This window comes from Pelophylax lessonae (assembly GCF_965119305.1).
Source record: "Pelophylax lessonae genome assembly, chromosome: 3".
NCBI lineage: Eukaryota > Metazoa > Chordata > Amphibia > Anura > Ranidae > Pelophylax > Pelophylax lessonae.
In genome coordinates this window covers 236,140,491-236,166,523 of record NC_138770.1, presented here as the reverse complement: position 1 = coordinate 236,166,523, position 26,033 = coordinate 236,140,491, and the positions used below count along the sequence as shown (strand labels likewise).

General features: G+C 43.8%; 2 protein-coding genes across 4 annotated transcripts in view; one reads left to right on the top strand and one right to left on the bottom strand.

The window, feature by feature from the left end:
• MED12L (mediator complex subunit 12L) overlaps positions 1 to 26,033 on the bottom strand; it is an 837,051-nt gene that overhangs the window by 224,256 nt on the left and 586,762 nt on the right. For all 3 annotated transcript variants that reach the window (XM_082251515.1, XM_082251517.1, XM_082251516.1), the window contains exon 18: positions 19,404 to 19,522. In XM_082251515.1, the coding sequence (XP_082107641.1) occupies positions 19,404 to 19,522 (119 nt within the window). The remainder of the gene's footprint in view (positions 1 to 19,403; positions 19,523 to 26,033) is intronic.
• LOC309551077 (P2Y purinoceptor 12-like) overlaps positions 1 to 26,033 on the top strand; it is a 90,848-nt gene that overhangs the window by 15,899 nt on the left and 48,916 nt on the right. The gene's annotated exons all lie outside the window — the stretch shown is intronic.

The following is a 26,033-nucleotide window of genomic DNA, read 5'->3' as shown; positions in this document are numbered from 1 at the left end:
CCTGGAGAAGAGACGCCTGAGGGGGGACATGATAGCAATTTTTAAATATCTCAATGGGGATCTAGGCTTAGAAGAAAAGCTGTTCAGTCACAGGGATTGCATGAGGACTCGGGGGCATACAATGCGATTAGTGGAGAAGCGTTTTAACCTCAGGCAACGTGGGGGGTTCTTTACTGTTAGGGCTACAAGATGGTGGAATTCTCTACCACAAGAGGTGGTTTCTTCAGGTAATATGGTGGCTTTCAAAAGACTTCTAGACGTACATCTCAAGGATCAGAACATTCAGGGGTATGCGAGATGATTACAGCCACACACACCTACACAGGTTGAACTGGATGGACTATTGTCTTTATTCAACCTCACCTACTATGTAACTATGTAACCCTAACGTATAACGTATAATGAGGCATAATGAGTCTTTTAAAATTTCATTTTTTTTCCACAAGTTTTTAGAAAATGAGAAAAGAAAATGAAAATGTATTTTCTTTTTTTTTTTTACACAAATTTGTCAAAAGATTTTTCTAACACATAGCATGTACATAGGAAAAAATTACACCCCGAAACACATTCTGCTACTCCTTCCGAGTATGGCGATACCACATGTGTGACTTTTACACAGCCTGGCCATATACAGAGGTGCAACATCCAAGGAGCATAAATTACACATATAATTTCAATACTAACTATCACACCTTTGAAGGCCCTGGAGCACCAGGACAATGCAAACACCAGCAAAATGATCTCATTTTGGAAAGCAAACAGCCCAACATATATTCTATGAGGCATGGGCTGCAGATAGGTACTCAGGTACTCTGATGGGCTGAAGATAGGTACTTGGGTACTCTGATGGGCTGGAGATAGGTACTTGGGTACTCTGATGGGCTGCAGATAGTGGGTACTTGGGTATTCTGATGGGCTGGAGACAGGTACTCGGGTACTCTAATGGGCGGGAGACAGGTACTCGGGTACTCTGATGGGCTGCAGGTAGGTACCTGGGTACTCTGATGGGCTGCAGATAGGTACTGGGGTAATTGGGGCTGGAGACAGTTACTCGGGTACTCTGATGGTCTGAAGATAGGTACTCGGGTACTCTGGGCTGGAGACAGGTACTCGGGTACTCTTGGCTGGAGACAGGTACTTGGGTACTCTGATGGGCTGGAGACCAGTATTCAGGTAATCTGGGCTGGAGACAGGTGCTAAGGTACTCTGATGGTCTAAAGATAGGTACTCGGGTACTCTGGGCTGGAGACAGGTACTCGGGTACTCTTGGCTGGAGATAGGTACTTGGGCACTTTGATGGGCTGCAGATAAGTACTCAGGGTACTCTGATGGGCTGCAGAAAGGTACTCGGGTACTCTGGGCTGGAGACAGGTACTTGGGTACTCTGGGCTGGTGAAAGGTACTTGAGTACTCTTATGAAAAAAAGTATTTATAATGTGTATATATATATGTATATATATATACACAAACACAGTATATATATATTTATATATATATATTTATATATATATGTTTTGCCTTGCATTTCTATTTGAAACTGAATGGATTGTTTCACAAGGTAAGGGTGTACAGGTGAGACAAACCTTTTTAGGTATTTCAATGACAGGAAGAGAAAATACTGTGAGATTGCAAAAAATGTAAACTGGGTACAATACCTTTTATCACAGGATCTGTGCAGTCTTCTCACAAGTAAATAACACTAACAAAAACAAGTTAGAATAACACATTGTTCTAGTAGTCAATGTTATTTTTAATAGTATTTCTAGAGGCAGCGGTGACAGTTTAAATAACTCTCCAAAAACCTAACTCTGGCCACCACAAAGAAAATTATCCCCACAGTAACGCCGCTCCCCCCACACACACGCACACACACTGCAAAGGTTACATGCTTGTCAAGTCTAGGGGGTTGCAGAAGCGACTGTATTCTTCTCCACCTTCTAGCAGGCTTTCTCAAAACCAAACAATTAGTGCTTCTGCAGCATTCTCTAAAAGCTGCAGTTGCACTCCCAGCTCCACCATGTACAATGCAGGGTTGATAGCCCTGCATTTTACAAGATCAATCTGAGGCTCTGCCCACCGACCACAACTTTGGGGAGGAAAAAAGCAGCATCAGAGCCTACTTGAGCAGGGAGTCAAGTAAATAATGCAGCCTCTCATTCTACTCCCTAGGCTTAAAAGTCCTTTAACACTTTTTTTCTGCCCAGAGATGGACCTAAAAGCTTAATAAAGTAATGGGTCCTGATGGTATTCATCCTAGAGTTTGAAGAGGACTTTGAAGTATATTTGTTCGACCTTTGATAAGTAGTTCTCCATGACTGGACAGACAGGTAATATTGTACCTAGTAAGGAAGAAGCTGGCAACTACATTTATTTTATTACAGCGGCAGTATATAGCACCGTCAATTTATGCAATGCTTTACATACATGTATTGTACATTCACATCAGTCCCTGTCCTCAAGAAGCTTATATTCTAAGGTCCCTAACTCACATTCATACATATACATACTACGGCCAATTTAGCCAGGAGCCAATTAACCTACCAGCATGTGTTTAAATGTGGGAGGAAATCCACTCAAGCACAGAGAGAACATGCAAACTCTGTGCGGGTAGTGGAAGGAAGAATGCCAGGGCAAATCCTATCAACACCACATCCCAAGAGGAGTATCCGAACACAAATAGAAAAGGGAAGTGGGACTTTTTAGGTGTCGAACTCCCCCACCAGGTTCTACTAATTTACAACTGTATATATAAAAATATCATTTTTATTTGTTATGGATTAAAAAAAGCTCCAATCAATGGAGACATAGCATAGAATATAAGAACAATATATGACATTAAATCACATTGAATAGAAAATATAAATCATCACACAGCCCTCCCAAAACAGAGGGGAAAACTTAGGGGTACCGCTCCAATAACCATCAGCCAGGACAACCAAATAGCCAATGATGCTTCTCTTTTCTATTTGTGTTCTGTGCAGGTAGCACCCGGGTTGATATTCAAACCAACAATCCTAGTGCTGCCAGACAGAAGTGCTAAGCTCTTAGCCACTGTACTGCCCCAACACAGTGGAACTACATGTCATTGAGTTTTTACATTTGTGGTAGTAATATCTATGGAATCAATGATCATCTAAAACACATAACTTGGTGAACCCAATGGAGCGCGGCTTTACTGTGGGCAAATTATGTAACTAATATGACTGTATTGGCTAATGACTAATGACTAATATGACTTTTCAATATATCACAATTGTATTCGACCAGGGTGTTGCTATGCTATAGCTTATCCTGATTTCAGAAAAGCACACAGTTCCACATATGAATCTCATAAAAATGTTGTACAAGCTAGGACTTAAAGCCCTTAACGCAGAAAAAAAAAAGATTCTTCAGTCTATTTTTTACTTTTTATTAATTTTTTATTTAACTTATTTTTCTGCTGGCACTGTCCCCTGCCACCATTCTTGTCTAGGCAAAATTAAATTTCACTCTCCTCCTCACTCTCCTCCTGCAGCCTCCTGAAATACTGACATCAGATATCCAAGGAGGCCTTTGTGAAAACAGAGATGGTGCCAGATCTTACACATGCGCAGACAGAGATCTGATGCTCTGTATTTTTACATGTTCTTCAATGAATGAAGGAAAACCAGCCTCCTGGAATATGTGAGGTTGGTATCCCAGGGGGCATTACTATTCTCCATTTACCTAACAATATGTAAACAGACACGGCGTCAGATCAATGTCTGTGTAATTAAGGAGCCAGATGCAGGAACCTCATGGCGTAAACAAAAGAAGATGGCGGCGAAGGGCAGGATATGTAGCAAATAGTGCAAGAAAAAGAGCACAATGCTGGATCAGGTGGGCTTGTAAATATGTTGTTATAACACAAGAAGAGCACCAAAGATAAGGGGGGGAAAAGTATGTATTTTTTAATGAGAGTGTGAAGTTCCTATTTAAAGTAAGTATTGCACTTGGGGGTTAATAATATAAACACAAGATATTCACTCGGAGGAGAACTTCTGGGGGAATCCAGGATGGAGAAAGTTCTGGGGATCCTAGTAGAAGACAGACTGAATAATAACATGCAATGTCAAGCCGCAACAAGCAAAAGCCAGCAGACTATTAGCATGCATTAAAAATTGAATTTATTTCAGAGATAAAATGATAATCCTGCCACTTTATAAAACTCTGGTGTGGCCACATCTGGAGCATTTCATACAGATCTGGTCACCAATCCTCAGAATGTATGTGCTGGAACTGGAGAGAGTCCAGAGAAGGGCAACACAATTACTAACGGGACTGGAGGACCTCGATAACAAGGAACGACTATAAGCACTAAACCTGTTCTCTCTGGAGAAGAGACACTTGGGAGATGATATGAAAGCAATATACAAATACTTCAATGGTGATCCCAATGTAGGTGGGAAATTATTCAGTCTGAATGGACTAGTGTTTTTATGCAACCTTACCAACTATGAAACTATGGTTAAGGGGAACAGCATTTATAAAATGAAACCAAGATCAAGAACACAGGGACATGACTTTAAACTAGAATGTTCAAAGCTAACATAATAGGCTTCTGCTGCATAGTTTTGGTCGTTTTAAAGAAGATTGAATAGAGATTGTACATTCTAATTTTACAGTGCATAGTGACCTTAAAGTGATATTTACCACTTACCCATTGGGCACTTATACCCCCTTCCTAACCCGGCCAATTTTCAGCTTTCAGTGCTCTCACATTTTGAATGACAATTATTTAGTCATGCAACACTGTACCCATATGAAATCTTTGTCCTTTTTTTCACACAAATAGAGCTTTCTTTTGGGGGTATTTAGTCTTAACTGGGTTTTTTATTTTCTGCGATATAAGTATAAAAAGAGCAAACACTTTGTAAATAAAATACATTTTTCTTTGTTTCAGTTATAACATTTTGCAAATTAGTAATTTTTATTCATACATTTTGGCCAAAAGTTATACTGCTACATATCTTTGGGAAAAATACCCAAATAAGTATATATTATTTGGTCTTTGAGAAGGTTATAGAGTCTACAAGCTATGGTGCCAATCATTGAAAATTTATCCCACCTGATGTATCGGCGGCCTATCTCATTTCTTGAGACACTAACAAGCCAGGAGAGTACAAATACCCCCAAAATGACCCCTTTTTGGAAAGTAGACATTCCAAGGTATTTAGTAAGAGGCATGGTGAGTTTTATGAAGTTTTATTTTTTTCCCACAATTCTTTGCAAATGAAGATTCTTTTTCCAGAAAATTGTCATATTACCAAGTATAGGCATACTTGCAACTACACCCCAAAATACATTCTGTTACTCCTCCTGAGTATGGCGATACCCCATGTGTGAGACTTTTTCACAGCCTGAGAACCACATACAGAGGCCCAACATCCAAGTAGCACCTCCAGGCATTCTAGGAGCATAAATTACACATACAATTTCCTGACAACCCTATCACACGTTTGAAGACCCTGGAGCACCAGGATAATAGAATTGCCCACAAAATGACCACTTTTTGGAAAGCAAACACCCCAACACATAATCTAGGAGGCATTATGAGTCTTTTGAACATGTCATTTTTTTCCACAAGTTTTTGGAAAATGACAAAGAATTTTTATTTAACATAAAGTTGTCCATTTATAAGATATTTCTAACACATAGCATGTGCATAGCAAAAATGACACCCCAAAATACATTCTGCTACTCCTCCTGAGCATGGTGATACCACACGTGTGAGACTTTTACACAACCTAGCCACATACAGAGGCCCAACATTCAGAGAGCACTGTCAGGTGCTCTAGGTACATAAAATTACAAATCTAATTTCCTGACTACCTATTACACATTTGTGAGGTACTGTAGGGCACTGATAAGCACTGTAGTGGAACTGATGTGGCATGGATAGGCACTGATGTGGCATTGATGTGGCACAGATTAGCACTGATGTGGCAATGATGAGCACTGATGTGGCAAATATGTGCAATGATGTGGCATGGCTATGGCACGGATGTGGCATGAATGAGCACTGATGTGGCATGGATTAGGCACAGATGAGCAGTGATGTGGCACGGATGAGCACTGATGTGGCATGGATAAGCACTGATGTGGCATGGATGTGGCATGGATGTGGCATGGGTGAGCACTGATGTGGCATGGATGAGCACTGATGTGGCATGGATGTGGCACAGATAAGCACTGATATGGCATGGATGTGGCATGGATGAGCACTGATGTGGCATGGATGTGGCATGGATGAGCACTGATGTGGTATGGGTGTGGCACAGATGAGCACCGATGTGGCACGGGTGGGCACTGATGTGCAATGGATGAGGCACAGATGAGCACTGATGTGGCATGGATGAGGCACGGATGAGAACTGATGTGGCATGGATGAGGCATGGGTGGGCACAGATGAGGCACATATGGGCATGGATGAGGCACAGATGGACATGAATGAGGCAGAGATAGGCATGAATGAGGCACAGATGGGCATGAATGAGGCATGGATGAGGCACAGATGGGCATGAATGAGGCACGGATGGGCATGAATGAGGCACGGATGAGGTACAGATGGGCATGAATGAGGCATGAATGAGGTACAGATGTAGCACGGATGTACCCTTATGCTGAGCTCTGTTCCCTGTACCCTGCTTCCTGTACTTGGCTCCCCACTTTCCTTCTTTCTTGTTCCATTCCTGTCTTGCTATTGCTTGCTCCTTGTGTAGTTAGTTTGTTAGGCCACTATTGGGGTTTGCTGTTGCATTTATATTTTGGTTCTTGTTTTTGTCCACTGGTGTTGCTATTGGAATATGTCACTTGCTTATTAAATGTATTTGCACCTTATTCCTTTGTGTCCTGATTCCTTAGTGCAACCAGCTGATCTAATCACCCTTGAGGGATACCTGCAGGAGGTATCCCTGACAGAATGCTGAAGCCATTAACTATCAGCACTGTTGCACCTGGGAATAAGGAATTTTCTGTTTGTTGCAAGATGCAGTCAGAGGAGGTTTTTTATCTTTCACTGCTTGCAACTGAGGACAGGGAATATTGTTGCCAAATTTTGAGAGCTTATACTAGTGAGCAATTGTCTGAATGCATCCGTCTGGCTCATTCACTTGTTGACCAAGGCAGCGTTTTGTTTTCTGAGATTCAGCCACTCATTCAACTTTGTGTAGATTTTGTTTTTTCTAGTATTCCTAAGGGTGCTGATTTTTCTCCTCCTTTTAGTGTGTCTCAGGTGGAATCTCTTGTGTGGCTCTTGGAAGATGATAAACCCTGTTTCATTGAACATTATTCTGTATTTTCTCCAGAGGCTTTGCTGGATTGTATTAATGCTGTACACTCTCTAGTCAAGCAAGGGGATTGTAAATTGAGTTTTGTTCAGCCCTTACTCCAAATCTGGTTAGATCTCTTCCATCCTGAATCCACTAACTCACACCTAGACACCTCAGCCTCTAGACTTCAATTTACTCAAAGTTGCCCCTCTCCGTTACCCGTAGCAACCACAGCTGCAGTTAGGTATGGTTTGCTTTCTACTGCTTATTCATATCCTGGCTTAACGAGTTGCACTTTTCCTGCATTTAACCGTGTGAAAACTTCCTCTACTACTCTGTTGCCCCTAGCAACCTCTCAGAAATTCTCCTCTGTAACTGTCTCTCCTTTTCCATCATCTCCCAATACTGCCATTACGCTTCCATCTACTTCACAATCTATCCATAAACCTGCTATCACTCGCAAGGTTTCTGTATCCAAACCTATAAAGAGGAGATTCTTCCCTACACATACAGTTATACATGTTACTCAGCCTGCTGTCCCAGTGCCCGTTGTTCAGCTGCCCGCTGACCCGGTGCCTCCTACTGAGCCTGCTGATCCAGTGCCCACTGTTCTGATGCCTGCTGTTCCAGTGCCTGCTGATCTGGTGCCTGCTACTGAGCCTGCTGTTCCAGTGCCCACTGTTCCAGGGCCCGCTGATCCTGTGCCCGCTGTTCCGGTGCCCGCTGATCCGGTGCCTCCTACTGAGCCTGCTGATCCAGTGCCCACTGTTCTAATGCCTGCTGTTCCAGTGCCCACTGATCTGGTGCCTGCTGATCCAGTGCCCACTGTTCCAGTGCCTGCTGATTCGGTGCCTCCTACTGAGCCTGCTGATCCAGTGCCTGCTGTTCTGCTGCCCGATGTGCCGGTGACCACTACTCAGCCCATTGATCCTGTGCCTGCTGATCCCGTGCCTGCTGATCCCGTGCCTGCTGACCCCGTGCTTGCTGATCCGGTGTCTCCTACTCAGTCCGCTGATCCTGTGCCCGCTGATCCTGTGTCTCCTACTCAGCCCGCTGATCCTGTGCCCGCTGATCCTGTGCCCGCTGATCCGGTGTCTCCTACTCAGTCCTCTGACCCTGTGCCCACTGACACAGTGCTTGCTGATCCAGTGCCTGCTAAGCCACTGTCTGCTGCCCTGCTTGATGGGCCACTGTCTGCCATCCTGCTTGATGGGCCACGATCTGTTTCCCAGCCTGGTGTGCCACTGCCGGATACTCTGCATGCCGCTGGCACTCCCCTGCTTGATGTCCAGCTTGCCTTCGGTCCCAGTGTTGGGACATGTGCTGCAATGAGGGCGGGTGTATCCCTAATGTTACGCCTCTTCAGGAACTTGACCCGTGGGGTGCCTAGACGGCCTCCAGACCCTGGTGGTGGGGCGCATCATCAATTGCTGGACTCTGGTGGCACGCCTTCCGGCAAGTTAAAGGACTTTGGCCTAGAGAGTGCTAGAAGACCCACAGACTTGGGAGGAAGACCTTTTTGGACTTTTGGGGGTTGAAGCACTATGGAGCGTCCGGTGGCCGCTCCTTAAAGGGGGGGATACTGTCAGTATCGGTGTTATTACGTCGGTCACCTGTTTGTGGCTCTGCTGTTCCAGTAACTGAAGGGCACAGTTCCTGGGCCCACCAGCAGGTGTCTCCCTGCAGTTGGACTGTACCTTAATTAGACTGCACCTGAGAACTGCTGTAGGAATATAAGCCCGCCCTTCACTAAGGTTCAGGGCTTCAGCATTCTTTGCTACCCTTGTCCCTGTTTGTGCTTGTTCCTGATCCCTGATCCTGAACCCTTCTCTGCTAGCCGTATCCCTGTCTGAGCCTGATCCTGAACCCTTCTGTGTTAGCCGTATTCCTGTCTGAGCCTGATCCTGAACCCTTCTCTGCTAGCCGTATTCCTGTCTGAGCCTGATCCTGAACCTGTATCGATATCCTGTATCCTGTAACCTGTACCCTTATCCTGAGCTCTGTTCCCTGTACCCTGCTTCCTGTACTTGGCTCCCCACTTTCCTTGTCTCTTGTTCTATTTGTTCCATTCCTGTCTTGCTATTGCTTGCTCCTTGTGTAGTTAGTTTTTTTAGGCCACTATTGGGGTTTGCTGTTGCATTTATATTTTGGCTCTTGTTTTTGTCCACTGGTGTTGCTATTAGAATATGTCACTTGCTTATTAAATGTATTTGCACCGTATTCCTTTGTGTCCTGATTCCTTAGTGCAACCATCTGATCTAATCACCCTTGAGGGATACCTGCAGGAGGCTTATAGAGTAAGAATTATACTCTTTTTTTTTTTTTTAACTAAAGTAGCTAAACTTTAAAACTTTCTACCTAAACCCTGGTTTAAAAAACTATATTCAAGCATATTTTCTAAAGCCTAACTCCAGGCTTTAGTGAACTTTTAATAGTTCTTTGATCTAAGCTGGTTCCAGCAACAACACCAAGTTGGGCTGAATGCTGCTCAGGCATTCACAGGAGGCTTTGTATTTTATGAATCAATTCAAGGCTTCCTCTGATTGGCTGAAGTAGAGATAGTGATGTCATCCGCCTGTGATGTAATGATTTAAACCCGCGCTTTAATAAATATAATTTCAAATATTATAATGTAAATAAATAGGTGTGGTGCAGCTGCTGTTCACCAAGTAAAAATTTAGACAATATAATAAAACAGAAAAACACAGCGCTTGCAGAAAATATAATGCCTAAAATGACTAAATAATTAAGATCCACAAAATTGGGAATTCAAATTTCCTGTGCACAAAGTGCAAGGTGTAACCAAACCAATAAAAGAAGTGCTAGAATCAAAAGTATATAGTGCCTGAAATAACCAAATTCATAATAAAGTCCACAAAAATTATATATAAAAGTTCAAAGTTCATGTGCACAAAGTGCAAAATATACATAAAAGTGCTGGTAGTGCAAAACAATTGTGCAAATGCAATAATAAGGTGCTCCTGTGTAAGTGTTGGGGTGCTCCTAGAATAATCACTGGTGCCGGGTGACTTGGTCCCCTTCAGAAAACCTACTCACCAGAGAGGATGGACCCTTGTTGTCAGGGTTCAAAAACGCTTGTATTCAGAGGAATCCTCAAAACTGTTCCCCTAGTAGGTTGGAAACCATAGCATATCAAATCCTCTTCTAGGTGGAAGGTGCAATGTGCTGGACAGTATCCTTACAATGCAGTGGCCCTAGGCAGCTCCAAAAACATTAAGGAATCCAGAATAGTGAAGCCCGTTTTAAAACTTTATTAATTGCCACAAAGAGATATACTCACATGAAATAATATTGTAGGATGCAGATAAAAAGTATCAAAAATGGTTCCGGCAACGCCACAGCTGTGTGCGTTCCACGGAGAACCAGGAAATGACCAGGAAGTGACGTCAGAAGGTACGGCACCAGAATATGTTGACGCATTTCACCCTTCCACTTGGGCGTTACCTTTGTGCACAGGAAATTTGCATTACCAATTTTGTGGATGTCATCCGCCTGCTTCTCCACCTCAGCCAGTAGAAGGAAGTCTTAAATCGGAGTTCCGGCCGAAAATACCTTTTTTAATTAACAATACCCCTTTACTAATAATACATAGCGATGTACATAACCACTATTTTCATATCTATAACTAGTACAGTATTTTATGGTATACAAATTCTTACTTTTAAAAACATTAGCAGAGCGTGGCCATCTCTATTGTGGGCATCTGAAGACACTGTGTCCTTCTTCCTGATTCCAGTGCAAGCTGGCTACCCAGAATGCACCTGGCAATCTTGCGCATGTGCTGTAGATTGCGATCCTGGGATTGATGACAAACATCCCCTAGGACGCAATGCAAAGCCGGAGGTGACGTCCGGGGCCGCGGCCGCAGAAGGAGATAGTATTAACAACTATGCTCAAAAATAAGGTAAGGGACCCAAAAAAAAAAAATTCTTATTGCCCAATTCTTATTTACCATACCGATCACTGCTGGAATAACTAAAGTTTAAAATTAGGGTGGAACTACGTTTTAACAGAGACTACTTTGTTTGGAGGAATTTATAATTTGACTATAGTACCAGTGGCATTCTCCCCATCACAAGATCTGTTGATCAAATAAAGCCCAATCAAACCTTATTTATTTATTTATTTTTTGGTATTTACTGTAATGCTGTGATAATTACAGTAAAAGCATGCTTGTCTTTCATTGTTTTATATTGCCAAGCGCTGTTGATTGGAAAACTGTGCAGGGGACATGTCGGATTGCTGGAGACTAAGGGCACTGCACTATGTGTGAGAGTAGCAGCCAGACCATCCAGTGTCCTTTCAGCAAAGGGGATTTTAATGCTTGCTGCAACCCATAGCAAGCAAAAATCTGTGCAAAATCTGGTGCAGCTGTGCATGGCAGCCAATCAGCTTCTAACTTCAGCTTGTTCAATTAAGCTTTGACAAAACAAAACCTGGAAGCTGGAAGCTAATTGGTTTCTATGCAGAACTGCACCAGATTTTGTACTCTCCAGTTTTAGTAAGTCAACTCCTATCCATGCACACATAGGTGTTTAGAGGTGTTTACAGAAGGTAGAGGCGTTTATAGGGAGAAAAAAAAAACACTTCCAGCATCACCAGGAGCCGCAGTATTTTGGCAGAAAACAAGCTTGACACCCCTAAACGCATATAAACCCACGTTAACATTAGGCTCGTTTAGCGTTTGAGCGGTAATTCATTTTGATAGCCAGAATAAATGATTATTCTGGCCAATGAAATTAATTAACGTCCAATCACTTGGCATGCTTAAACGCGTTACACACGTTTACAACCATCAAACGTTTTTTTCTGCCAAAATGCTGCTTTTGGGAGAAAAGATGTCTAGGAGAAATGGCCAAACATCCAGTGTGCTTACCTTCACTAACAGATGCACCCACTGGGAGAGCTACAGTCAGGTCCATAAATATTGGGACATTGACAAAATTCTAATCTTTTTGGCTCTATACACCACCACAATGGATTTGAAATGAAACAAACAAGATGTGCTTTAACTGCAGACTTTCAGCTTTAATTTGAGGGTATTGACACCCAAATCAGGTGAACGGTGTAGGAATTACAACAGTTTGTATATGTGCCTCCCACTTTTTAAGGGATCAAAAGTAATGGGACAGAGTAACAATCATAAATCAAACTTTCACTTTTTAATACTTGGTTGCAAATCCTTTGCAGTCAATTACAGCCTGAAGTCAAGAACGCATAGACATCATCAGACAGTGGGTTTCATCCCTAGTGATGCTCTGCCAGGCCTCTACTGCAACTGTCTTCAGTTCCTGCTTGTTCTTGGGGCATTTTCCCTTCAGTTTTGTCTTCAGCAAGTGAAATGCATGCTCAATTGGATTCAGGTCAGGTGATTGACTTGGCCATTGCATAACATTCCACTTCTTTCCCTTAAAAAACTGTTTGGTTGCTTTTGCAGTATGCTTCGAATCATTGTCCATCTGCACTGTGAAGCGCCGTCCAATGAGTTCTGAAGCATTTGGCTGAATATGAGCAGATAATATTGCCCGAAACACTTCAGAATTCATCCTGCTGCTTTTGTCAGCAGTCACATCATCAATAAATACAAGAGAACCAGTTCCATTGGCAGCCATACATGCCCACGTCATGACACTACCACCACCATGCTTCACTGATGAGGTGGTATGCTTTGGATCATGAGCAGTTCCTTTCCTTCTCCATACTCTTCTCTTCCCATCACTCTGCTACAAGTTGATCTTGGTCTCATCTGTCCATAGAATGTTGTTCCAGAACTGTGAAGGCTTTTTTAGATGTTGTTTGGCAAACTCTAATCTGGCCTTCCTGTTTTTGAGGCTCACCAATGGTATACATCTTGTGGTGAACCCTCTGTATTCACTCTGGTGAAGTCTTCTCTTGATTGTTGACTTTGACACACATACACCTACCTCCTGGAGAGTGTTCTTGATCTGGCCAACTGTTGTGAAGGGTGTTTTCTTCACCAGGGAAATAATTCTTCGGTCATCCACCACAGTTGTTTTCCGTGGTCTTCCGGGTCTTTTGGTGTTGCTGAGCTCACTGGTGGGTTCTTTCTTTTTAAGGATGTCCCAAACAGTTGATTTGACCACACCTAATGTTTTTGCTATCTCTCTGATGGGTTTGTTTTGTTTTTTCAGCCTAATGATGGCTTGCTTCACTGATAGTGACAGCTCTTTGGATCTCATATTGAGAGTTGACAGCAACAGATTCCAAATGCAAATAGCACACTTGAAATGAACTCTGGACCTTTTATCTGCTCCTTGTAAATGGGATAATGAGGGAATAACACACACCTGGCCATGGAACAGCTGAGCAGCCAATTGTCCCATTTCTTTTGGTCCCTTAAAAAGTGGGAGGCACATATACAAACTGTTGTAATTCCTACACCTTTTACCTGATTTGAATGTAAATACCCTCAAATTAAAGCTGAAAGTCTGCAGTTAAAACACACCTTGTTTGTTTCTTTTAAAATCCATTGTGGTGGTGAATAGAGCCAAAAAGATTAAAATTGTGTAGATGTCCCAATATTTATGGCCCTGACTGTATATAAACTGTATGTAGCATCAACTACATACAATATACAGCGCTGTGTTCTGACAGCTAGATGTGAACTTCACATAGGTGCAAATGAGAAAAGGCAAATATGGTGCACGTATGGAACATGAGTGGGTAGATAATAGTTCTAATAGTTCATAAACAAATCTAGCAGCAATAGGAGACTTTATGTGCAACATTATTGAGAAGGTCTAGCTATCTAATGAGGAGGTAACTAGCAATATAAATCAAGAAACCAAAGTAAAACTGTTATGTTTAAACTACAACTAATACAATTCTGCAAAATCTGTCCTTTTTCTTTCCAGTACAATCCAGGACTAGGGATGATCGAACGGTTCGGGTCCACCATCAGTTCGACCCGAACATTGGGTGTTCGAGGTTCGGCCGAATTTAGAACTTTTTGCCCAAAAAGGTCGGAATTCGGCAACCAGAATCGCCCAAAATGCAATGCTTCAGGAAATGGGCTTTAAAAGCCCGTTATTGGACCAGAACCATTAGCAAAAGCCAATTGAGGGGGCAGGAGAATGCTAGGAATGTGATTGGAGTGAATAGGGGGTCCCTAGACCAATCATTAGTGAATACGCCCCCCAGTATATAAGATCGCCCCCGCCATATTCCTAGCATTGTTATACTGGACATGGAAGAGAATGGAAGCAGTTCTGTTAATTTTACTTTAAAAGTGTCATTTAGCTATTTTTAGTGTGAGGAAAGGGATATCTAGTGTAGTTAGAGTGCTCCTTTACACTTAAGTTAGCTTCAAAAATTGAGTTTCTGTAGGGAAAGTGTTAAGTGTAAGGGGACCGTAGTGTAGTGTAGGGTTAACTGGCAGTGACTGCTATGGCAGGGTGACAAAACCCTTCCATAGCAGGGTGACCGCTATAGAGAAATGATCTTTTCTCTGAATAGCTTCGTAACTGGAATATGGCTTCTCACCAGCCAAGCATTTTTTATGCTGCAGGGGCTGCCACTGCCAGTGCTTTTTTGAGGACATGTTTGATGTCAGACATGACATCTGAACATGTGTATAGGGGGTATATATAGACATATATGTCTGAATATATACCCCTAGACATATATAGGTGTGATAGTAGCAGAAATAAATGCTTGCGCTAATGAAATCATTTACAGGAATACATTTCTGCTACTATCACACCTATATATGTCTAGGGGTATATATTCAGAAATATATATCTATATATACCCCCTATACACATGTTCAGATGTTTTGCCTGCCTCAAAAGAACCCAAAAAAATGCCAAAAAAAACGCTAGCATCAAAAAAAAAATGCCCAGGTGTGTTTTTGCTGGCATTTTTTGGGGGGTTTTGGAGGCAGGCAAAACATCTGAACATGTGTATAGGGGGTATATATACACATATATGTCTGAATATATACCCCTAGACATATATAGGTGTGATAGTAGCAGAAATAAATGCTTGCGCTAATTAAATCATTTACAGTAATATATTTCTGCTACTATCACACCTATATATGTCTAGGGGTATATATTCAGACATATATGTCTATATATACCCCCTATACACATGTTCAGATGTTTTGCCTGCCTCAAAAGAACCCAAAAAAATGCCAAAAAAACGTTAGCGTAAAAAAAAAATGCCCAGGTGTGTTTTTGCTGGCATTTTTTGGGGGGTTTTGGAGGCAGGCAAAACATCTGAACTTGTGCACAGTACCACTATACACATGTTCAGATGTTTTTCCTGACTGCAAAGAACCCCAAAAAATGCCTGCTATTAAACCGGGAGAGAAGCTAACTACCTGTGTTTAAAGTGTTCTAATACAAACAATCCTTTTTTTTTTTTTCTGGTTCTGGACATGCTACAGAGCTGAAACTTCACAGGTACACCTTTTAGACCCCCCAGACACAAAATCACACAAAAAAAAGTTCTTAAAAATTGTCATTTTTGATAAAAAGGCCAATTATTGGAAAAAAAAAAAAAGAGATTTTTTGATTTTTACTTTGGATTTCGTATCTGGGGGGTCTAAAAGGTGTGCATGTGAAGTTTCAGCTCTGTAGAATGTCCGGAACCAGAAAAAAAAAGATTGTTTGTATTAGAACACTTTCTTTCAGGACAGGTAGTTAGCTTCTCTCCCGGTTTAATAGAAGGCATTTTTTGGGGTTCTTTGCAGTCAGGAAAAACATCTGAACTTGTGTATAGTGGTACTGTGCACAAGTTCAGATGTTTTGCCTGCCTCCAAAAATCCCCAAAAAATGGCAGCAAAAACACACCTGGGCATTTTTTTTTTGGACGCTAGCGTTCTTTTGGCATTTTTTTGGGTTCTTTGCAGTCAGGAAAAACATCTGAACTTGTGTATAGTGGTACTGTGCACAAGTTCTGATGTTTTGCCTGCCTCCAAAAACTCCCAAAAAATGCCAGCAAAAACACACCTAGGCATTTTTTTTTTTGACGCTAGCATTTTTTTTGGCATTTTTTTGGGTTCTTTTGAGGCAGGCAAAACATCTGAACTTGTCTATAGTGGTGTATATATACACACATACATATATTTATATACACACCTAGACATATATAAGTGTGATAGTAGCAGAAATATATGCTTGCGCTAATGAAATCATTTACACTAATATATTTCTGCTACTATCACACCTATATATGTCTAGGTGTGTATATAAATATATGTATGTGTGTATATATACCACTATAGACAAGTTCAGATGTTTTGCCTGCCTCAAAAGAACCCAAAAAAATGCCAAAAAAAACGCTAGCGTCCAAAAAAAATGCCCAGGTGTGTTTTTGCTGCCATTTTTTGGGGGTTTTTGGAGGCAGGCAAAACATCAGAACTTGTGCACAGTACCACTATACACAAGTTCAGATGTTTTTCCTGACTGCAAAGAACCCCAAAAAATGCCTGCTATTAAACCGGGAGAGAAGCTAACTACCTGTCCTGAAAGAAAGTGTTCTAATACAAACAATCTTTTTTTTCTGGTTCTGGACATGCTACAGAGCTGAAACTTCACATGTACACCTTTTAGACCCCCCAGATCTGAAATCCAAAAAATCTCTTTTTTTTTTTTTTTTTTTAATTTTTTCAATAATTGGCTTTTTTTTATCAAAAATGACAATTTTTAAGAACTTTTTTTGTGTGATTTGGTGTCTGGGGGGTCTAAAAGGTGTACCTGTGAAGTTTCAGCTCTGTAGCATGTCCAGAACCAGAAAAAAAGATCATATAGGTGTTAAAGTTAAAGGAGGGTCCCGACCCACATCCCTGTTCTACTGAAAAATTATCTTTTTTTTTTCATGGTTCTGGACATGCTACAGAGCTGAAACTTTAGACCCTTTAGACCCCCCAGATACTAAAGTATCTTTAAAAGTCAAAATCAAAAAATCTCTCTTTTTTTTTTTTTAATTTTTTCAATAATTGGCTTTTTTATCAAAAATGACAATTTTTAAGAACTTTTTTTTGTGTGATTAATAGTTAATGGGGCATGACCCAGAACCCTGGGCACTTTTTAGGGGCGTTTATTGGGTTTTAGGGCTTAAAAATTGTGTTTTTTGATTACCGAAGTTCGAGTCCCATTGATTTCAATGGGGTTCTGAAATCCAGACCGAACTTTCGGGAAGTTCGGATGTTCTGGCCGAACCGAACTTTTCAAAAGTTCGATCATCCTTATCCAGGACAGCACGAAAGTGCAAATTTTATACATATATTTTAATAATATATTTTGAGGTCACTCACTTTTTTTTAACCCTGCTCATCTGTACACCTAAATTGGCATGAAGCTCTTCACAGTATATTTTATGGTACAACAAGACTATATTGCCAGCATGGACACCAGTGCTGCTCCAGTCAGAATGCCAGGTGAGCAGTTTGTGAGCACTTTATGAGCCTGTTTCCCTTTACAGTGTAAATTTGTAAGTACTCCATATGTGCGCCTTTTCTCCATTTACAACCACTTTACGTTTATGGGTATTTTAAAATAGTATTGTTTTAGTGGACTTTGTACCATATATACAGGGGTCATCTGCCATCTGCAGATCTTTAAAGTGACATTAAACCTTTGTTTTTTTTCTGGTACAATAGTTTTTATTAAAAAAAAAAAATACCAAAATTCAGGCCTGAGCAAAAAAAAGAAAAGGGTCCAGCGCAGGGGAACAAAGCAGTAAAGCAAAAGTAAATAAAAAAGAAAAACATTTTTGAAGGTTTCTAAAGCAAAAGGTAAAAGCATCCAGCATCTAGTGTTGGAAGTGAGAATGAGTAACTGGTCACGGGGGTCCAGGACATAGTGAGACAAAGGGGGTGGGATTGTCATCCCATAGTGGAGGGAAAGGGGAAGCAAGAAATAAAAAAGGGGGAATAGAGAGGGGCGGGGAGGCTGGAGGAGAAGTTGGGGAGAGAAAAGGCGGGAGATAGGCAGGATAAGGAAGGAAAAAGAGGTACAGAATTATTGTAAGCAAGGCGAGAAGGCGGGAAATAGTCAAGACTAGAAAGGAAGAGAAGAGACGAGGTTTAGAAATAAGCAGGAAGAGAGGGCGGAACCTAGGGGGTTAGATGGTGTTCCAGGACAGTAAACCTTTGTTTTGGTTTTTGAACTAAAATAATAAACATGTTAGGGCCCTTTCACATGGGCTTTCCTGCCCGGCGGACTTCATTTTGCTCAGCGGGCATCGATCCGCCAATCCCCGCTGAGCAAGCGGATGACAGGTCTGTCTCTGCTCTCTGTGCTGAGACGGACCTGTGGGATCCCCGCTCTCCTCTATGGGAGATTGGATGAAAACATTTTCATCCAATCCTATCCGATCCTCCAGACGGATGGAAAATAGGGTTTCCATCTGCCTGGATTGGATCGGATAGTAGCGGGTGTCAGCGGACATGTCACCGCTGACATCTGCTGCTTCATAGGGGTGCATGGAGCATCCGATCAGGTCCGCCTGAAAAACTGACAGGCAGACCCAATCCGAAAGCCCATGTGAAAGGGGTCTTATGCTTACCGGCTCCGTGCAATCTTTTGCACTGATCCTCCTTTACTGGTGTACCCCCGCTGGCACTACAGGCCCCTGCTCTTTGGCGAGTGCCCCCATGGAAAGCCACTCACTAGCCACCCAGTCTGCTTCTATTGAAACAGACCAGCTGACTTAGTCCCACCCCCCACTCCCTCGTGACAGCATTTGATTGACAGCAGCGGGAGCCAATGGCAGCCGCTGCTATCAATCTGCCCATAAAGGAGGAGGAAAGCGGCGAGAGCACATCGTGCACATCGCTGGATCAGATCGGAGCCCAGATAAGAATAGGGGGGGGGGGGCTGGGAGTCTCCTGCAGCAAGGAAGGTTTTCTACCTTAATGCATAGAAAACTACTTTAAGACAGTCTATGCCACATAATGATCACTGTTTATGACCAATAATAATAATGATAAAAAATACACTTGGAATGGCACATTCTGTTACAGGCAGACAGCAACAAATATAATAATAGAAACTAGACATCTTAGTCTATAAACTGCTCTGGATTACAACACAGCTGTATTTGGAATTATAAGGAAGTAAATACCTGTGACGTTACTTGATGTTGGTCAAAATATGATAGATGCTGCAGCCGAGAAAAGGTACTTTCCAGAGATGGGAAGGATTCTTGTTTGTTCCTCCTTGTCCGATGTCCGTCATCTCCAACTATGTACAACATAAAAAATATTTGTATTCCTTCACAAAATTGATACTGGGTATTCATTTTTGTACATCTCACATTTCTATCAAATAAGATGATGTATTAACAAACACATCTTATGAACTGATAACTCTGAAACATTAAAAAATGTAAGGGGTTCAAAATGGGAACTGTCAAATTGCATGCAATATAATCCTAGACTCTGAACCTTATAAATACTGTATATATATATATATATATATATATATATATATATATATATATATATATATATATATATATATATATATACATAAATATACAGTATTGTACATATGTGTGTGTATGTGTGTTTGTGTGTGGTTAAAAGTCCCAAGTATTTAATTAAATATCTATACCTTAACTTATAACTGTTTAAAGGAAAATACTCAGAATACATATTTTAAAGCAATAAAGTATAACTAAAGGCACCGTTTTTTTTTTGTTTTGTTTTTGGATAGAGTGGAGATGGATTAGGACACCTTTTAGGTTTTTATTGCTGTCTGTGCCCCCTTTAGGGAGATTCATCCTCTCTGGTTGTCCAGTTTACCATTATCATTAAACAATAAAAGTGAAAAAAAAATCCCATATTTTGGGTTGCCCCCAGAAAAGTAATGGAGGGAAATCTTCCAATGTGGACACTCGTTCTGATGACCTAGCTCCAAAGGATTGCCTCAGTACCGCTGTAAATAAATATATATACGGCCTCACATTAGGCACTTTACCATTGCATGGTACGGCTCGGTTTGGCTCGGTTTGGCTCGGTTTGGCTCGGTTTGGCGCTTTTCAACTGCATGGTACCGCAGGGTACGTGTTAGAATGGTTCTGTATAGTTTGGTACAGTGGCGCTTTTCCACTACATGGTACGGCTTGGTACTGCTCGCTTAAACAGTACCACCTCGGTTGGGGTTCCAAGCGGGCCTTACCTATACTATATCCCACAATCCTTTGCATGCAGCCTTGATCGTTTGTCACTACTAGCCACTGATTGGTCAGAGAATCGTTGTAATCCTACCCACTTACTACTTTAGTGGAAAAGCAAACCGAGCCGAGTAGAGCCTATACAGTGCTGAAACGTGCCGACTCGTACCATGCAGTGGAAAAGCAAACTGAGCCGAGCAGGGCCAAGCAGTGCCGAGTGGAGCCGAGCCGGTACTTGCAGTGGAAAATTGCCAATTGAGGTGGTTATACTGGGATCATGGCTGAGGCTACAACCATAATCCCAGTATCAATTTTACATCAGGCAATTCTCAGTTTAGTAAAAGTAATCTGAATGGCTATACAGCCACTGTATCACTTTTCCAGGCATCTGAAAAGGGCCACTGTCTTTTCCAGGCTCTCCCGTGTCATTGGGAAGCCATGCACAGCTCTGACCGGCAGCATCCGGTGCACTGCAAAGAGGGAGAGGAACAAGGATTTTATCACTTCCGGTTTTGGATTGTTTGTTGACAAGCCATTACTGGAGCAGAAGATCAAACCTATCTTGGTTTGATCTGCTGCTTTGGAGGCCAGAGGAGAGATCTGAGGTCTTAAAGACCCCAAGTCTCTCCATAAAGAGGACCTATCATGGCACATGCTATCACAAGGGATGTTGTACATCCCTTGTGATAACAATAAAGTTGATAAAAAAAATTAAAGGTACGATGTAAAAATAAATAAATGTAAATAAAATAAATATAAAAAATGTTAATAAAAAATGTAAAAGCACCGTGACCCCTTCATGCTCACACACAAAGGTGAAGGAGCACGTTTGTCCCAAGCGCACATGTAAACAGTGATCTTGCCACATATTTGAGGTGTCATCAAAAACATCAGAGTGAGAGCAATAAACCTAATGCTAGATCTCCTGTGTAACTTTAAACTGGTGACCTTCAAAGGCTTTTAAAGTGTCATCTATGTATAATTTAAAGTACCATAGCTTGTTGTCGTTCCACGGGCGTGCTCAACTTTAAAGTGAGACAAAAAAATGGTATTATATTGTGTTTGTGTGTGCTAAAATTCATGAAAGTCTAGTTTTTGCAAAACACTTGCGCTTGAAAAACTGCTGCTCAAATATTGTGTGACATAAAAATACACACCCACCATGTTATTCTCCAGGGTCTCTGCTTAAAAAAAATACATTTACATTATTGATAGAAATGTTAGAATTGCCCTGGGAATTATTTTTAAAAATAAAAAAGGAACATGTTTCCCTCAGGCAGTGACCACAACCTCTTCTTTAGGTTCATGTAAATGGGATTGTTGATAAAGACTGCCTGTTGTAAAGTGATTTTCAAAGTGCAGAACGGGGGTAACAGAAATAACGGGGGGCGTGGTCTGACCTCGCATGGAGATGGCTGCCTGATCCCTGCGCTCCTGCCGCCACGGACACCAGCCTCCATAAGCTAGAGAGACCTTGGCGCTTCACTGCCCGACAACGATGGGATTCACCTCCCGGGCTTCCTCCGCCACCCGATCGCGCTCCCCGAGGGACACAGGGGCTCGGCTGAGCCAAAGCATCCCCGAACTGTTCCGGACCCAGGGGACAAACATGGCGCTCACAGGCAGCATGGCGCTCTCCTCCACACAAACTCCGCAGCCTGCTCGCTCCTATGCTGCAGCTACAGCCTCGGGCACCGATCCACCCACCATGCCAACCCCCCCTCCTCCCTCGGTGACGATGGCTGACCTCCGGCTGATCGCAGCCGACATTAAGGACACGCTGGGCTCGGCGATCCATGACCTGAGGGAGGAGATGAGAAGCCTGACCGGCCGAGTGCAGGGCATGGAAACAGTCACAGCACAGCATGACAGAGTGCTATGGTCTGTCACACGTGCGGTGGATTCTCACTCCCTGCAGCTTAGGGAGCTTCAACGGCACATGGAGGACTTGGACAATCGGGGTAGACGTCACAATCTGCGGGTACGTGGTCTCCCCGAATCTGTGGAACCTGACATGGTCGCCCCTGCTGTCACAGGTATCTTCAACACCCTTCTTGATCGCCCCATGCAATCCCCCATAGATATGGAGCGGATACATCGTGCTCTACGCCCCAGGGGCAGGGATGGCGAACCTCCCAGGGACGTGGTCTGTTGCCTGGTGGACTACAAACTAAAAGAAGAGATACTGCGAAAGGCCAGGAACAGGGCCAATCTGGAACATGAAGGTGCTGTTATTCACATCTATCAAGACCTCTCCAGCATAACCTTGCAGCACCGTAGAGATCTACGCCCTCTGCTGGAGGCCCTGAGGCTGAAGGGGATACCATATAAATGGAAGTTCCCTTTCTGCCTGTCAGCCACTGTGCAAGGCCGCACGGCTCTCCTGAGGGTCCCGGAGGAACTCCCACACTTCTGTGCCGCCATGGGGCTCCCGCTGATTGATGTCCCTAACTGGTACGCTGCATTCCGTGGGGGTCCGCCAGCAGCACCAACGCCCAGAGAGGAACCTATGGAGGCCCATGATTCTCGCTTCAGGCGTCCTCGTTCACCCTCACCACTCAGGCCCCTCGCGGCTCTGCAGATACCGCCATTGGCGGCGAGTCCCACGAAACCTCCCAAGCAAAGGAAACCCCGTCAAGGAGACTGATGGTCAGGACACCCGTGATCGTCTGGCAAGTATCACTGTTTTCCACGTTGTATGCTCCCTTGCCTCCTCCTTGATCTCCCGCTGTTCACTGGATTGGTCACTCTCCCCCTTTAAACATGGAGCCCACGTATATTTGTTTTATTGTCCCATGTTTTGGCTGGCTTTGATCTGTCCTGCCTCCACTCCACATGCCTAGCCAATGTGCCTTATGAACATCCTCGGACTGCTCACTGACTCGATGCTTATGTATTGTCCAGCGCCCCTGTTTTCTAACTGTCCTGGCCTCCTGACCGTTGAACGCAGCTGTCTGCCCACCCATGCTTGCTAGGGTCGGGCGGTCAGCCTCCCCCCTCCCCCCATGGCACAGGCATATTGCCGCTTAGATCTCGCCTCATGGCATCCGCAGCAACGTAGATCCTTTATGTGCCCTGCCTGTTCATGCTATTTGCTAATTAAGGGTCACCTTGCCTCTGTTGGACTTCCTTATACTGCCCCCCAGTTACCACAGCCTAGTGGTTATGGACCTTGCAGGCTTCCCGACTGTTGCGGTGCTTTATATGGAACGAATTACTTTTGTACTGGGTGGGGGTTGGGGAGGGGTGGATTTTGGGTTTTTGGTTTCTATCGGGCATGCCAGGTGTACCCTACTCAGGAGGTCCACGGGTTGAGGTAGCGCTGATGACAATAGCGATGTTGCCCAATTCAATGTTTATCATAATGTGTTGATATTACCTTGGATAATGCTAACTTGGGGGGTCGGGTGGGCTTGCCGGGGTCGTGCAGGGGGGGATTCGCCTGTTCTGGGCGGGTCCCTTCCGCCCCCGGGGAGCCGACCGGACCTCTCTTGTGTGATATGTGCCTGGAGGATGGACTTCATAATACGTGTCTATGTTTTAGTGCTCCTGTAATGCTATAGTTGTAAGTTGTGGGGGGCCCACCCTCCCTGGTGACGGACGTCCATCAGGGGTGGTGGTCCTACCTTGCCCCATCCAGGGGTTTCCATGTTTTGGTTATGTTTTGCTAGCTCACTCCTGGCCTTTTGGTGGGTGACACCGGTGACCCCGGAGGCACGCGAGTGACCGACTGCTTTTCATAGTATGTGTTACACACCACAACGGTTCTCTAGTTTACCCCGTGCCATGTTTATACTGATGCACTGATTACACGGGACTCCTTCCCCTATCCCTGTGGGCATTTGCATCTTGTCCATCTTTAATGTCTCTCCCCTTTTTGCATCCCCTTTTCCTTGTCCGTCGGCGGGGCGCACAGTCGGTTGGTACCTGTTTCTACCCGTTTTTCTCCTTTTTCTTTTTTTTTTTTTTCCCACCCGAGTGTGGAAACAGGATCCCACGTGTGCCCTCCAGGTTAGGTTTTATCCAACCCCCCTAGTGTGTTACGGTTGACTGCGTTTGTCAGATTAACGGCACTTATACACTACCTCCCCCATTGTTGTTTCCGTGCTTGACAGGTAGGCGGGACCTCCTGCCACCGGATTGTTCCCACACCCTTTCCTCCCCCTTGCCCCCCTCCTCCCCGTCTTAACCCTCCCTCTCCTTCTCCTCCCCCGCTCCCTTCTTTCCTTCTTTTCCTCTTCCTCTTCTCTTCCTCCTCTCTGCCCTTTCCCCCTCTCCCCTCCCTATTTCTCTCTCCTCTATGCCGACCACCATGCCTACCTGCTCTAGGCGGCGTGTGGCGCACTCCCCCGGATTGAATGCGCCGGAACCACTTCTGAAAATCCTTTCCCTTAATGTCAGGGGCTTGAACGTTCCCGAGCGTAGATCTAAGCTTCTGCTTTATGCCCGTCAGGCTAAGGTGGATGTGGTGTTTCTGCAAGAAACCCATTTCCGCTCGGATAAAACTCCCCGCCTTTGCGACCGTTTCTTCCCGACGGTTTATCACTCAACGTCCAGCATTTCTAAGTCTAAGGGAGTTTCTATCCTGGTCTCTAAAACTGTCCTTGGACTCTACAAGACTCCGTCTCAGACCAGGAGGGACCCTTTCTTTTCATTAAGGGCACCATACGTGGTCAACTCTTTACGTTCGCGAACATTTACGCCCCGAACAAACGCCCGTACCCTTTTTCCGGGCAACGCTTCTTCGCCTGACCGAATTTCAGGCGGGCACCTTAGTAGTGGGTGGGGATTTCAACGTAGCCCTCTCCCCCCTCCTGGATGTCTCCTCTGGCTCCTCCTCCCTACCATACTCCGCCTTGCGAGCGATTAAGACTCTCCTTAGAGATCTTCTGCTCCATGACGCTTGGAGGACGTTGCACCCGGATACCAAAGACTTCACGTACTTCTCGCACCCCCATAATAAATACTCCAGGACTGATTATCTCTTTCTCTCCCAGGCTGCCCTCTCTTCTTTACGCTCTGCATCCATTGATCCTATGTTTCTGTCCGACCACCACCCTATCGCCATCTCCCTTTCCCTGCAGCCCGACCCTGGTCGCTCCCGCTCCTGGCGCCTGGACAACTCCCTATTGACCGACCCGGTCTATATCGCGGAATTGAACTCTGCTCTGCGAGAGTATTTTGCCTGTAACGCTACGCCTGATGTGACCCCTGCTACGTTGTGGGCGGCCCATAAGTGCACCATTAGGGGCGTTTTTATTGCCATGGCTGCGAAACGCAACAAGGAACGACGGGCTCATATTGCTACCCTCACCAAACGCGTCCATTCCCTGGAACGCGCGCACAAGCTCACTCTAGCCGCACACACTCTGACTGAACTGACTCAGACTCGACAAGACCTCCTCGCAGAATTGGGCTTTATAACGCAACGTAAATTCGCTTTACAGCAACGTCTGTTTTATGACTATGGCAACAAATCGGGCAAATTTTTGGCCAGAGCACTTCAAGCACGACGGGCGGCGAGGACGATCCACTCGATCACGGACCCGCGTGGCAGGAAGGTCACCTCCACCAGTG